At 42.9% G+C, this 13,475-nt stretch overlaps 1 protein-coding gene across 2 annotated transcripts in view; it reads right to left on the bottom strand.

Moving 5' to 3' along the window:
- The window catches only part of DDHD1 (DDHD domain containing 1), a 69,076-nt gene that overhangs the window by 6,442 nt on the left and 49,159 nt on the right, over positions 1-13,475 (bottom strand). For both annotated transcript variants that reach the window (XM_074869179.1, XM_074869180.1), the window contains 2 exons: positions 7,684-7,946; positions 5,456-5,531 (listed from right to left, as the gene is read on the bottom strand). In XM_074869179.1, the coding sequence (XP_074725280.1) occupies positions 5,456-5,531; positions 7,684-7,946 (339 nt within the window). The remainder of the gene's footprint in view (positions 1-5,455; positions 5,532-7,683; positions 7,947-13,475) is intronic.

Raw genomic sequence — 13,475 nt, 5'->3', positions numbered from 1 at the left:
CAGAATGGGGAAGACCACTGTAACATACATACTGTAACATCAAAGTTAAGTTTCGCATTTCCCTTTGCTGTAAGAAGAGAGTTACATGTTGTGGTGCTACATCGCTGGAAAACTAAAAAACAAGTCAGATACTTGAACTGAAAGAGGTCTCCCAACACTGGAAAGGCTGGAGCAAGAAGAATCTGGAAGATGCTAAGGAAATGTGATGAGTTTCACAAGACTGAAGCCTGATTTCTCATGAAACTTCCCAAAGCTTACACACCTTCTTAATCTTACCCTAACCAAGTACTCCATGATTTGTTTTGCTACACACATCCATCGAGGAAGTAGAAATGCAAGCTATGCTGAGTATTAAAGTTAGTAGTAATACAGTAGTCACACACATACAGGCTGGTGTTATGTACAACCTCTTAAAAACACCTAGTGTTAAGTGAACACAATGGTGCTCGTCAAAAGCGCCACCACGTCACACGTTAGGACCCGCTACCCAGGAACAGGTACTGCACACTGAGCGACTCTGTGGGCTACTCTCACGTCATCCAAAGCTCCTGTGACCTTGCTCTGAAAGGACTGCCTCTAACACCAAGAGGCAATTGAGTAAACCTGAACTGCAACTGCTACCCCATCTGACAAAGGTCACTGAACATGCATCAGTGGTAACGACTTTTGGTCGCTACCAACCTGGGCCGGGATTCAACAGTGACCTAGAGGTGAAATGGCTTCGTATCCCATTACCAATCCCCAGACATTGTCTCCTAGAAACATCAAATGTAAAACTCTGTAGTCAAATATATTTTTGTAAGTCAAAGTTACTTTTTAACCTTTATTTTCTTATATGAAAAATTAATTTTACCATTAGCAGACCTTCACTGCAGCTTTCCCAATAGTAGTGCCCAGTTTGCAGGGCACTACAACTGAGCAACTCCTAGTGTGCTGCTACTTAACCAGCAAGAGAAATCTCTGCATTCTTGCTAAGTGCACGCGGAGGATGCTTGGATTCCCATGTGCCTTCGTTACATGTCAGTGCATGGAGTGAGGGTGTAGAAATAATGGTCTGTTTGATCTATCAGATTCCAGCACTGCACAAAACATTCCTCCTCCTCTGACTTGGCACTGGCACCCCACCTCTTCCTTCCAAATGAATGCGCAAGTCCCAGTTCAATGGAAAAAAAAAAATAATTTAGGTCTTCAGCAAAGCTATTCAATGTCATATGCTGCAAAGCACTGCTCTGTCATCTATACCGTCACTCTAGACTGGTGCAAAGCTGTTTTCCTTTCTTATAATCAGGCTCCACACAGACCCTTACATTTTTGCAGTTTGGACAAAAAGCTGTCTTATCTTCAAATACAATAGAAACAGATATTCACAGTGCAATCCTTTAAACGCAATAAGTAACCTTTAACCCTGTCCACCCAATAGTGCTGTATCGAGCGCCTGGAGTACATAATTATGGTCCTTCTGCTTCAGAAAGAAATCAGAGAGTGACTGCCAGCTTACACTTGCTAGCAGATGCTTAAAAGATGTTTTCATGAATTCATCTTAGGCAAGCACAGACTAGGCAAAAATCTCAAAAGGTAGATAGTTTCAGTGGCTACATGGTGCGTGGTTTTGTTCCATTGTTTTTATTGGTAAACATAAGATTAACAGTGATCACAGACAGATGCTTTTTTCTTGGAGGGTTGTTCTTTGCTATGTATCTTCTTACACGTGTAAGCCTTTTAACATGGTCTTCCACCTCTGGAATTGCTTACAAAGTACCGATCGGTGGGTACCTTAATGGGTAGCACCAGAGCAATACCAAAGCAGTGAATGCTAAAAATCAAAAGCAAGCCTTCCAAAAATAAAATCCTTTAAATTGCAGCCATTAGACTCTCAGTGCTGTTGCAAAGTGGCTGAAGATTGCCATGCGATGAAACCTACTGGGAATAGAGGACTAAAATCTTTCTAGAAAACATTTATTAATTTTGGTGTTTCTCCTAGAAGCAGGAGTGGGGCACTTCACATATATGCCTGTAAATGTTTAACAAGAGAAGACGTATTTAAGAACACGACCTTTCAGGATAGCACTTTTCTCCTGGATAGGAGTCAAACAGAAGACTTAATGAATTTATTTGTATTTTAAGCGGAAGCTAAGCTAAACAGTCATCCATTCTACTTAAGACTGCAGTATCTTCAGAATTTAAAAAAAAGAAAAAGCTGAATGAGCCAACAAAAGCAAGGCAGCGCAGCTCTTTTGTGCACAGGTAGGTGTGGGGAACAAATGTTCTTTAGTGGTGATGTTAAAACAGAAGACAATTACAATTTATGTTTCTATGCTGCCTTTCAGCCTGGAGGATCACAAACATCTTCTCAAAGTGAGGAAATACAGACCTCTGCAGCAGCCTCTACCCATTCCTGCATCCAGGAATGATCTGCAGCCCTAGCAGACAAAGGGAACAGAGACATACCAGTACTACACGGGGAACTGAACTGGGCAGTTGCGTGTTGAACTACTACAGCACATTTCTGCATTCAGTTTAAAGGCTTCCTCCTCTCAGGTAAGGCTGCATGTCAGCATCCCATTAAGCTCTCATAGTTCTTGTACATGTAGTAAATCACTAGTATTTTATAAATAACTTGTGACAGTTGTTATCAACACTGTCAGATGATGCTACATAGAAACCACAAGGTCAAGTACAAGCTGGAGCTTCTTTCAGAAGAGTTTCTGTAACCCTGGGTGAATGAGAAGTGCTAAGGAATCCTGAAGCACATTGACAAGTCCAGATTTAAATGAATTTCCACCTCAGTACTAGGGAGCAACTGAGGTACGTCCCACCCTCCTCTTCCCTAATGTGATTGAAAATCATCCTACAACACAGTTATTTTCATGCACCAGAGGCATAAAGAGTAGGTACTGCACCATTCCTGATGTTTTCATGTTCTTTAGCTCCTTTAGCCTTTAACTCTGACTGCTCTTACATAGCTGGTAGGGAGAAGGCTGCCCTCCCAAGCTTTACGTTTACAATGGGCTGTTGGCTTTGCTTTTAACGCACACAGGTCCTAATGATTTAGCAGATTATTCAATTGTGCCATCTGAGGAGTAGTAGAGGAAAGAGAGCCATAAAATACCTCACTCTCAAGTTCTCATTCTGGTGGTTTGTCCAATACATGATTAGAGTCCAAGACACTCCATATCTTCAAGGGTTTTTTTTTCCTCCCCAAAGGGTCAGTTAAACACAATCATTTCTTCTAATATTAAATACCAGCCAAGTTAGCTGCTGTATTTATTCTCACATTTGTCTTGCCAAAAGCTACCTTTGTGCTTCCTCAACATCAAGCACGCTTAACTCCAATTAATGTAGGACTAGTGACTTTCATCCTGGGAAGCTTAATTTGTTTCAGTCCATAAAAGAGGCAACGTGTTGACAGTGGCTAGCCTTTTTCATTACAGCTGTACATGCCTGTTTCCTCGTGTAATACAGCCTAAGGAGATCAGTGACCAAACTCTCCTGCATCACACAGACCAACGTCATTTGTGGATCAAGCACTCGTAGTTAATAGCAACTCATGATCAAACCAGAGCTCTGATCTGCCGCGAAGAGCCAAGGTGCTGGTAGTTGGTACCTACAAAGCAGTTAGTTCTCTTTCAACAACCTAGTCACCCTCCATAAGCGGGACTGGCTTGCTGATCAGCAATTGTCTTTCAATGACACCCTGCAGAAATCCTCCCTTGGCAGAAGCACTTTGCCATCACGTTCACGGAAAGCCTCTCTCTTCCCCTGGAGCTGTCTCAGGCATGGTACTCAAGCAATGGGAGTCACTAGTGTAAAGCTTCACAGAAACAAACATCTTCCTTTCAGTAAGGGTAAGAAAAAGGATGTACTGCAGTAATTTGGATTGATACAGTCGTCTTTCTTCCCCCTTTCTTTTCCCCTCCTTTCCTACTCCCTCTAAAAGCATCTGTTCAAAAAATCTTCAGTCTAAACGCAACTGAGTGAAGAATAATCTTTCACAGAGCTGGAGAAGTATCAGCTTGACTCCAGCTTCCTTGATGGTAGAGATAATAGCGTGATACATGCTTTTAAGCAGTGATGAAAAGGAGAAGGCTATGACAAATTGAATTATGGTTAGTTTCCTCTTTTTTATGGTTCAAGGTTGACCTTGGCTTCTAGGAGTCCTTCTGAACTCAGAAGGAAAGAAAAATGGCAAGTTAAGAAACAATAATCTGTTTTGTTCTCATCTATCATGTCACACTTTTATGGTTTAATATTTCAGGATATAGTCAAGCAACTAGAAGGTGTTGCACATCCCATCAAGCAGCTAGAAAATGCCTTTTCCCAGTGATGAGAAATCCTAGCAATTTGTACAGCTGATCAGCAAGCAATCTATTTCATAAGACTAAAAGTAACTTGTGCTAACTGTCAGACCAGAGTAATTTGGAAGGAAACAGGTTGCCCAGAGAAGTGGCTGCCCCCGCCCTGGAAGGGTTCAAGGCCAGGTTGGACGGGGCTTTGAGCAACCTGGGCTAGTGGAAGGTGTCCCTGCCCGTGGCAGGGAGGTTGGACTAGATGGTCATTAAGGTCCCTTCCAACCCAAACCATTCCATGATTCTATAAAATCCACTGCTGGAGGAAATTCAATCAGATTTTCTCAGAGATGTGACATGTTAGAAGTAGTCCCCAAGGAAAATGGTTTAGTCAATAAAGTAGAAGTGAAATTGTTAAAGATAGGTGATTAATGTAATTTGCCAAACAGCTTTTAACTTCCCACATAGTTGTACGTGTGTGTGTAATATGTACAAGTAATGTATATATATTATGTAATCACAGAATCACACAGAATCATCTCGGTTGGAAAAGACCTTGAAGCTCCTCCAGTCCAACCATGAACCTCACACTGACAGATCCCAACTCCACCAGATCCCTCGGCGCTGGGTCAACCCGACTCTTCAACCCCTCCAGGGATGGGGACTCCACCACCTCCCTGGGCAGCCCATTCCAACGCCCAACAACCCCTTCTGCAAAGAAATACTTCCTAAGAGCCAGTCTAAACCTTTCCTGGTGCAACTTGAGGTCATTCCCTCTTGTCCTGTCGCTTATTACTTGGTTCAAGAGACTCATCCTCAGTTCTCTGCAACCTCCTTTCAGGGAGTTGTAGAGGGCCATGAGGTCTCCCCTCAGCCTCCTCTTCTCCAGACTAAACAACCCCAGTTCCCTCAGCCGCTCCTCATACGACATGTGCTCCAGACCCTTCACCAGCTTACACAGGTTTATTTACATAAACATATATATTTGTACTAAATAGTAATATATGAATACAGTAACATCTTTACACACACTTCAACCAATACATTAAGATTATTCTCTAAACATCATGTCTAGGGACATGGAAAAAAAAGTAAGTAGAATAACTCATATTGCAGGTGTATTTTTACAGCAAGTAGAACATTCAGTAAAACCCCTTGAACATACATACCTTAAACTTTAAGACAGGTGGTTTTGATATGGTGGATGCCTTTAACCCATGTAACCTCTCTTCTATCTCTCTCAACCTAGAAAATAGAGATCTTTCTGAGATCCAATAAAAAATGTAGCCTTAACCTCTCTGATCCAAACAGGCATTCCTGTGGGGTCCAACACAGTTTTGTCTGCTGGGAAGAGAGAGTGATGGTGTCAGTATTTCTTGGATGCAGTCCAATTGATTAAGAATCAAAGTATGTGAAATACCATTTCTCTGACCACAGAAGGAATCCATCAAGACATGACAGTTTCCTTGTTCACCACCCCAAGCATCTGCTCACCCTCCTTCCTCAGGAGTAGGTGACTCACCTCCCGTTTCCTTGGTGTTTTTGCAGCCAAATCACCTGCTTTGTTTGGTGGGTTTTTTTTGTTTTGTTTTTTAATAAAAAAACCCAACAAAAGCCACAGGAAACTCCACAGCCCAAGTGGAATAGCTGGAGGACAGTATCCCACCCTTTCAACTATCACTAAAAAAAGGTTGTTCACCTGTTTTTCTAGTTAGCCTGAATTTAAAGAAGCAGCTACAAAATAAAGCACCATATGGACTGGTAAAACTGTTCCCCATCCCAACACTAGAACACTACGCCTGCTTTAGAGCAGGAAAACACCATCTCTTCAAGTTCCACAAAAGCATTATGTAAACAAATACACTAAGCTTAACCTCCGCCATCCTGATCACAAAGAAGCAGGTCTGCAGCTGAAACTTCCCAAAGACTTCCCAGTACTTTCAAAAAAAGTTTGTATGCTTTAACGAATGTGATTCAGTCCTAAAAAAGGCTGCACGCGGAATTCTTGACTCTTGTGAACTGTTGTCGAAGATTTCCAATACACAACCTCACATGCTGTATGTTATTCTACAATTTACACATGCTACAACACAATCTACTCAGGCATAAGCATTTCCAGAAATCCACTGTGTGTTTGCCAACTTTACAATACTAGAAATCCAGAAGTTACAGGACGTCAGCAGTGTGTTTTCTATCCTTTCAGACTGAATTGCACTAAGATGGCTCACAAAATGGAGAGCCACTCTAACTACAGAGAAGTGCCAGTGTCAAATGATACTTGGATTACCGTGGATGCAACCTGAAGCACCTCAGAGGATGACTAAGGAGCTGGAGCTGTGTGAAAATGGTAATTTTTCCCTGATCATATGCTAGTGATATGCCTGAAGGGTCATCTTACCACTCGACAACTTCATTAGGTTTCTTGCTTCCCTTCCTCAGAAAGATAATACTTTATCCAGCCCTGCAGCTGACAGAGATGTCCTGTACCAATCCCTAATTACACACATACTGATTTCAAGCACTGCAGGAGATCTGATGCTATATAAACGCTTCCAAAGCACTGCCAATACTAAGATAGGTTTCGAGAAGGAACCCAAAATAACTGATATGATTTTTCCTCACTTCCCACTGGAAAGATGGAACCTCAAGATACTATTACTAGATTCTCTATCTACAGGTGTCTCATAGTACCTCAATATCCAAGTTAGGACAGGGAAGTCACCTTAACACTGTGGACACATCATGATGATGTGCAAGGTCCCCTAACACTGAAAATCCCTACCAGCACTTGCAAGGTGCTGAAAACAAGATCCTGTTTGTCACAGTGGGCAGTGCTGCTTTGCACTCCAAACAGCACCATCACTTCTAGATGGCAGCAAGAAGCAGCTAGTAAATGATCCAGAGCAAAGTAGCAACCCCATAAGCCCCATCACAGCAATTACAACACCTTTATCCAGCTGGTGAAGGTCAATTTCCAAGCTGAGCCTAGGACAAAACTTCCCATTTTCCTCTAGAAATGTAGGAATTTCACTGCTCAGGTTCTGCTCAGTATTACAGCCCACTGCCCACCTGCAAGCTACTTTGTTGTGCTTCTCCTCAAGTATCTGGAGGACTAAAGGCCTGACCTTCTTTCTTCCTGGCTATGATCTGCTCCCTGAATATCTGGTCAGTGAGCAGTAGCTAGTTGCCCATAGGACATGGATTCAGAGCTCCTATTAGTGGTGCCAGCTCCCTGTGCCTGCTCAGTCCTGTGCTTAGCATTTCCCCCTGCCATTCAGCACCAGCAGAAGAACATCAATCACAAAAGATAACAGTCATGGTGGGTTCTGGAAACACTCAAAGGGCGTCATCTAGGGACGTGGCTTTCTCCTTTAATAATCAGAAGTGGATGTATTACCGTTGTTTAGTTATGTAAAGTTCTTCAAGTAAACGTTGCTCCTCATAGCTCATCCAACGGTCTTCAAGCTCCTCCTCTTCCTTCTGCAGCAACTGTTCATACAGCCTGACCGGGTTCCAGCCAGTCATGATGTCGTAGGTGATTACACAGCCCAGCGAGTGGGACACAATTGAGACTTTCCCTCCTTTCTCCTCAAACTCTGGATTCCGGGAGCAGAAGAGTGTGTATAGGCGGTTCAGCTCCTGCTGCAGCCCTTTCACCAGCTGTTTCAAGAGGGTAAGGAAAGAAAGTTTAATATCAACATCTTATTACTCCTGTTCATGCATGTTGATGTACTGCACTGACCAGCCTCTCGAGCATGCAACTAGGATGAGCATGATGGTCTGTTCACTTAGGCTGGGAAGATGAGTAAACTCTTATGGTCAGCAGCAACACCTTGGTTGACTGTCACTGACTCCAGTGGTTCATCTCTCCCCTCCAGACCCAGCAGCAACCACCACACACGACACATGGTAACCCTAGAACTGCTACACTACACAGTCCAAGGCATTAAATTGAAATAAACCCTTAAACAAATGACAGCTGGGCTTAAAATGCTTACCAGCATCCTCTGAGGTGAGCAATAGCAAGGGTCCTTGGTTTTCACTAGCAGTCCATTAGCACAACAGCAAGGATTAACACAGCTGTGTTTCCCTTATTGCTCGTTTCTCTACCTTTTCACAGCACTGAATGTTTCTCCTGTGTCAGAGGTTCAGCTCCTTTTTTAACCTAAGGAGGCTGGAAGCAGCCTGAGCCACACATGATCTGGAATCAACTCACATCTCTGCCACAAGCTTGGCACATAAGCCTAGACAAGTCATACTCTCTCTTCTCCATTTATCAAAGTGAGCAGCAGCAGCATTCCTACCTCATTGCGGGGGACTGGGAAGATAAATCCACTAAAATGGATATACTCAGATACTACAGTGACAGCCTAAATGGGTTCTGGGAAAATATCCTCAAATTGCTTTTGGATCTTTGTAAAGCATACTTGAACTCATCAAGTCTTTCATTATTCTGCCCACTGCTTGGCTACAAGGAGATGCAGCTTTCTGTCCCACTCCCCCTCCTACCGTACCGCTCCTATTGTAATTTCTTCCAAAGGAATCAGAATGAAATGATGCTGCTAAAGAATAAAAAGCCTCATCTCAGGCAAAAGGAAGATCTGGGAGGAGAAAAAGCACAAATGAGACAGGCAGAGCCAGAATTTGAACATTCGATAGAAATAACGCGAAGAAAACCAGTTCTCTGGTTATGGGTTTCTAGGAGGGTTTTGGGGGGAAAAGCAGGAATGCAGCATGGTTCTCAAACATCATAGGCTAATCTTACAGTCCTACTGCAATAAATATATATTGGTCCTATGTTAATTGAGTCTTAAGAGGCTTATATGCTTCAAATCCTACACTAGGGTACATATCCATAAAAATGTTCAGATTCACAGAAAGTAGAAACGGTGAAAGCCATGAGATTTAGGAACTAGACAATACAAAACCAGCAGCTTTCTTTGTGAAACTCAGCATGGTAACTGAGCAATGCTTCCAGGCTGTGGCATAGAGGAGGACAAACAAGAAATTGCAAATCATTCACTTGTTAGCAACAGGAAATTAAAGCTATAGAACATGTAATTTGAACATGATTTTTCAAGAGCCTGAATCATTACCGAATATAAATATGAGTGGCACTAGGACTGTCAGTGTTTGGTACACATTTTACTGAGCGAGAATCCACACATCAAACCCTGTGCCTAAAGGACTGTGAAATGATTAACAAAGCCTTGCAACAGCTTGGAGAAATAAGGAGAAATAATAGTACATTTTCAAGTATTTTTGACTGTGATGCTGCCTATTCTTGCATTTGGCTCTATTCAGACTTTCGCACATGAACAAAGAGGCAGAGGTTTTAGCAAGAGTTGGAGCTGAAAATAGAAATCAGGACTAGTTTTGGCTGGCTGGCATTTTCTCAATTTAAAAAGGTTTTGATTAAAACCCAAAACAAAACAGCAGAGACGTGTTGAAATCAAAGTGTTTTGGGATTCCTGCCAGGAGCTCAGTGAACTGAGGGAATGCTGATATCCAGCAGTTTGCGTGGCTGGCTGCTCTGGTGCCCTCCAACGGAGCCAACGTTGCCATCAGGGAGCTCAGCAGGGAGCCCGGGACCCCCAGCCATAGAGCAGACACTCTGGATGGAGCACTGCCTTCAGATTTCAGAGTTGGCAGTGTAAAAAATGCCAAGCAAACCAGTGCTGGACTCATCACAGCTTCCAGCATCCCTGTCAGTACAGCAGGGAGAGAAGTAATGTCATCTTGTTTTAAAAAAAAATCCTAAATAAGCTGTATTAATATATCTCAGCATCCCCAAATTTCTTCCGTGGTGGGAAAAGTAAGATGCACAGCAACTCAACCACTTCCCTTGGTTTCTTGTTGCATAAAAGCTGTCACTCCCAATGTCCTGCCCAACTTGCTCAACAGCCCTGTACCCTACTCTCCTGTACCCTATTCCTGCACAGCTTATTTCCCTGGAAAAGCAGATATCTTCCAGGAAGAATGATATCATGTCAGTCTCCCCCACAGCCCATAGGCACAGAACGGGTAACTAAGCTTCTGGCATCATGGCATTTCATTACAAAGGCCTTGTTCTCTTGCAGTCTGGGGGCATAAGACAGAATATTCTTGGGAAGTTCTGGTTGGACACCAAGTCCAACCCTGTTTTTAACTGTCCTGCTCCTTAAAAAACATGCTGTTACTGAGAAGTTAGGCAAAAACATGAATAGCAACTAAGAAACTGCATGGATTTCCAAACAGCTGTGTATTTGGAAGTTTGCAGACCAGAGTCCAAGCACTTAATTCAACTAAATCATCTGATCGAGATTGTTTCCAAACTCCAAGTCACTGGTTACCTAGCTTAATTGTAGAGTAGAAGGTCTGCTGTAGTAAAGCCTCCAGATTTGCAGGCACTATGAATGGTCTGGTTTGCTGCTATGACAAAAACAGAAGCCCTCCACCTGCAGCGAGTGCTTATGGATGTCTGTATCTTGCCAACAGTTCTGTATCAGCACTAAGATTAGAAACGGAAACTTTTAGTATAGAGTAAAGAAAAAAAAAAGGAGAAGAAAAAACATACTCACTTTAAGTCCCAGCTAAAAAATTATTTGGTTAAGCAGTATATGAAGATAATATTTAATCCTGATTTGCTTTCTTAGTCTTAAAAAGCGTACAGTATTCTAACTTGTAAAAGAAAAGCTTGGTTTGAAAAGGGCTTTAGTCCAGCAAGGGTAACATGAAGTGCTTTCAAATCTCTTGTGTAGTTACAGCTTGATATATATCCTAACACTCCATATAATAATACCTTCTATAAACACCAGTTGTCTTTATATTTGTGAAAAACTGACTTTTTTCATTGGAATTAAACATGAAAAATAGAACTACCTAGCAAATTTTCTCTCCTAAACAGCATCATTGTAATTAAAACCAACTTTAAGAGCTGAAGTATTTTTTTTTTTAACCACAGCTTGTCTTTTTCCTGACCCAGAGCTTGCTGACAGCTTCTCCTGCTCTCACAGCACCTACATCCAAAGACCTCCTGATAAAGGGAGCCCTTTCCCCGCTGGTTTCCCCGGTGCTTCTGCCAACCCCAAGCCTCACCGTCTGCCAGTCCATGGGATCTATTATGTGCTTAGGAAGCACCTGCTGTTTCTGCCTGAAAACAGGAAAGCAGGAATCATCCAAGAAAAAAAAAAAAGTCAACAGTGAAATGCAACATGACCAGACCCTTCTCTCTTTCCATCAACCCTCTTGCCTCCTCTCTCCCAGTTCCCAGATTATACTGGGGACCAGTGGGACCGAACATTCACAAAGCGCTGTTTCTTCAGCCCCCCCAGCAGGGCTTTCAGCAAGGTTTTCCCCACAAAAAGCCTAGAGTTTCCTTGAGTTACTGCCCGACCCATATTACCATCTCCTAAGGCTTCTCCCACAGACTAAACAAGCTCGAATATCTCACAAAAGAATAAATGTGGCAAGCAGTTGATTGAGTTGAATTTTTTTTTCCTGTGCAGCTGCTCCCACCAACGCTGCTTGCTGCTCTGACTGCTAATCTGCTGGCTGCTCTGCTCTGCTCCATTACCCTCAGCTCTTCCAGGAGGACCAGTGAAACGCAGCACGCTTACGTGTCTGTTACTGAACAGATCAAACATCTGTAGAACACTTCCTATTTCTTAAAAAAAAATAGCCATATCAAATACCTTCCTCCCAGCTGATCTTTGTACCACAGCATTAATTCAGCATCAGCCTGAGGACACTTCAATATTTGAAAGAAAGGTACAGAAAATTTTCCAGTGTTCCTATTTTCTTCCCCTGAAAAGTCCTTTCTCCCTGTTCTGATTTTTCAGGAAAAATTTCCTAAGCACCTTTTGCAGACCAATTGTTTCAGTGCAAAAGTTTAGTGCAGGATTAAAATGCTACAAGCCTTGTAGATGTACAAATAAAGCAGGACTTTGCAATGACTTAAGCCTTTAATACAATCAAATTTCCAGGACTGATTTTATGGCAAGTCATAATCAGGGACATGAAGCACCACACAATTCTCAGGCTGCCCTCACATACTATTAAATTTTCAGACCTGCTCAATACCAGCAGAAGCACAGGCACTCGAGACACAGCCTATGATACAGTTTGACAGAGCAGCGTGCAAGAAATCGATGTGTTTCCTACATATTCTAGTCTGGTCCCAAAGGGCAAGGGAGAGACTTGACTTCCATCAGTCAAAGATCTCAGCAAAACAAGGTGAATGGAGAAAAAACGCCACCGGACAACTGAGCAGATGTGCTACACTGCTGTTTCTCTGCGAAGCTCTTCTGGGAACGTGTTTCATTTTTTGCTTCATGAGAAGGAGATTGATTACTAGTCGCCTGAAGCTCCCTTTATCAACTGAAGTTTTGCCAATAAATCTTCCATGTGGGGAACTCAAGCCTGCAGGATCAAGTTGCTCAGAAGTCATCAGCCTATATTCTGACAAACTGAGGTTAAATGCTCTATGCCCTTCACAAACCAAATTAAAGGCAGACCAAGGAATGGTCTTTCTGCACATTCACAGAGAGCCAGCGGGTCAGCTGTGTAATTCAAGGGGAAGCCAGAAACCAGACTGTCGACCGAGGAACAGGTTTCTGGATTTGATCAGGCCAAAAATCCCCTCTGCCTTCTACTTCTACGCCTGCTTGGCATATACGGCTTCCAAGAAGTCAACAAAATAACAGCCCATTCCACCTGTTCAGGAATCCTGGTGGCAAGGGCCTGTGTTTTATAAAGACAAGATGGGAGGCTGATGCAGATGAGACACGCTACTGTCATCTCAGGCAGAAGAAGGAGCTGTGGCAAGGCTGATAAAAGAGGCAGAAGGATCATGTCTCTAATTACCTCTTGGGTATTGGGTAAGCCTGAACTGCTGGATCTTGATGGGGAGCAAGTAACCACGTAAGCAGTGAAACACCCAGAGCTGCTGCCTGTCTCAGCTGAAGCCCTTTTGTGCAGAACATTAACAGCATCCTGTGCTGAGCTGGAAAAAAACAAACCTCTAAATCCCTGGTACCAGCATCCAAAACAGCTGTTTGTTCCTCCTCTGACGCAAAAGAAGCCTTGCAAGACACCAGCATAAATAAGCATGCCTGTTTCTTACAAAGCAAAAGGAAGTCGGCTGGGTGCGTGGTGGACAAACACCTCCTGGACCCACACCAAGGAGATCCAGGCAGGAGGAAGAACTTC

The sequence above is a fragment of the Strix uralensis genome, chromosome 4 (assembly GCF_047716275.1).
Source record: "Strix uralensis isolate ZFMK-TIS-50842 chromosome 4, bStrUra1, whole genome shotgun sequence".
NCBI classification, from domain to species: Eukaryota; Metazoa; Chordata; class Aves; order Strigiformes; family Strigidae; genus Strix; species Strix uralensis.
The sequence above is the reverse complement of the archived record's forward strand: the minus strand, read 5'-3'. Positions and strand labels throughout refer to the sequence as shown.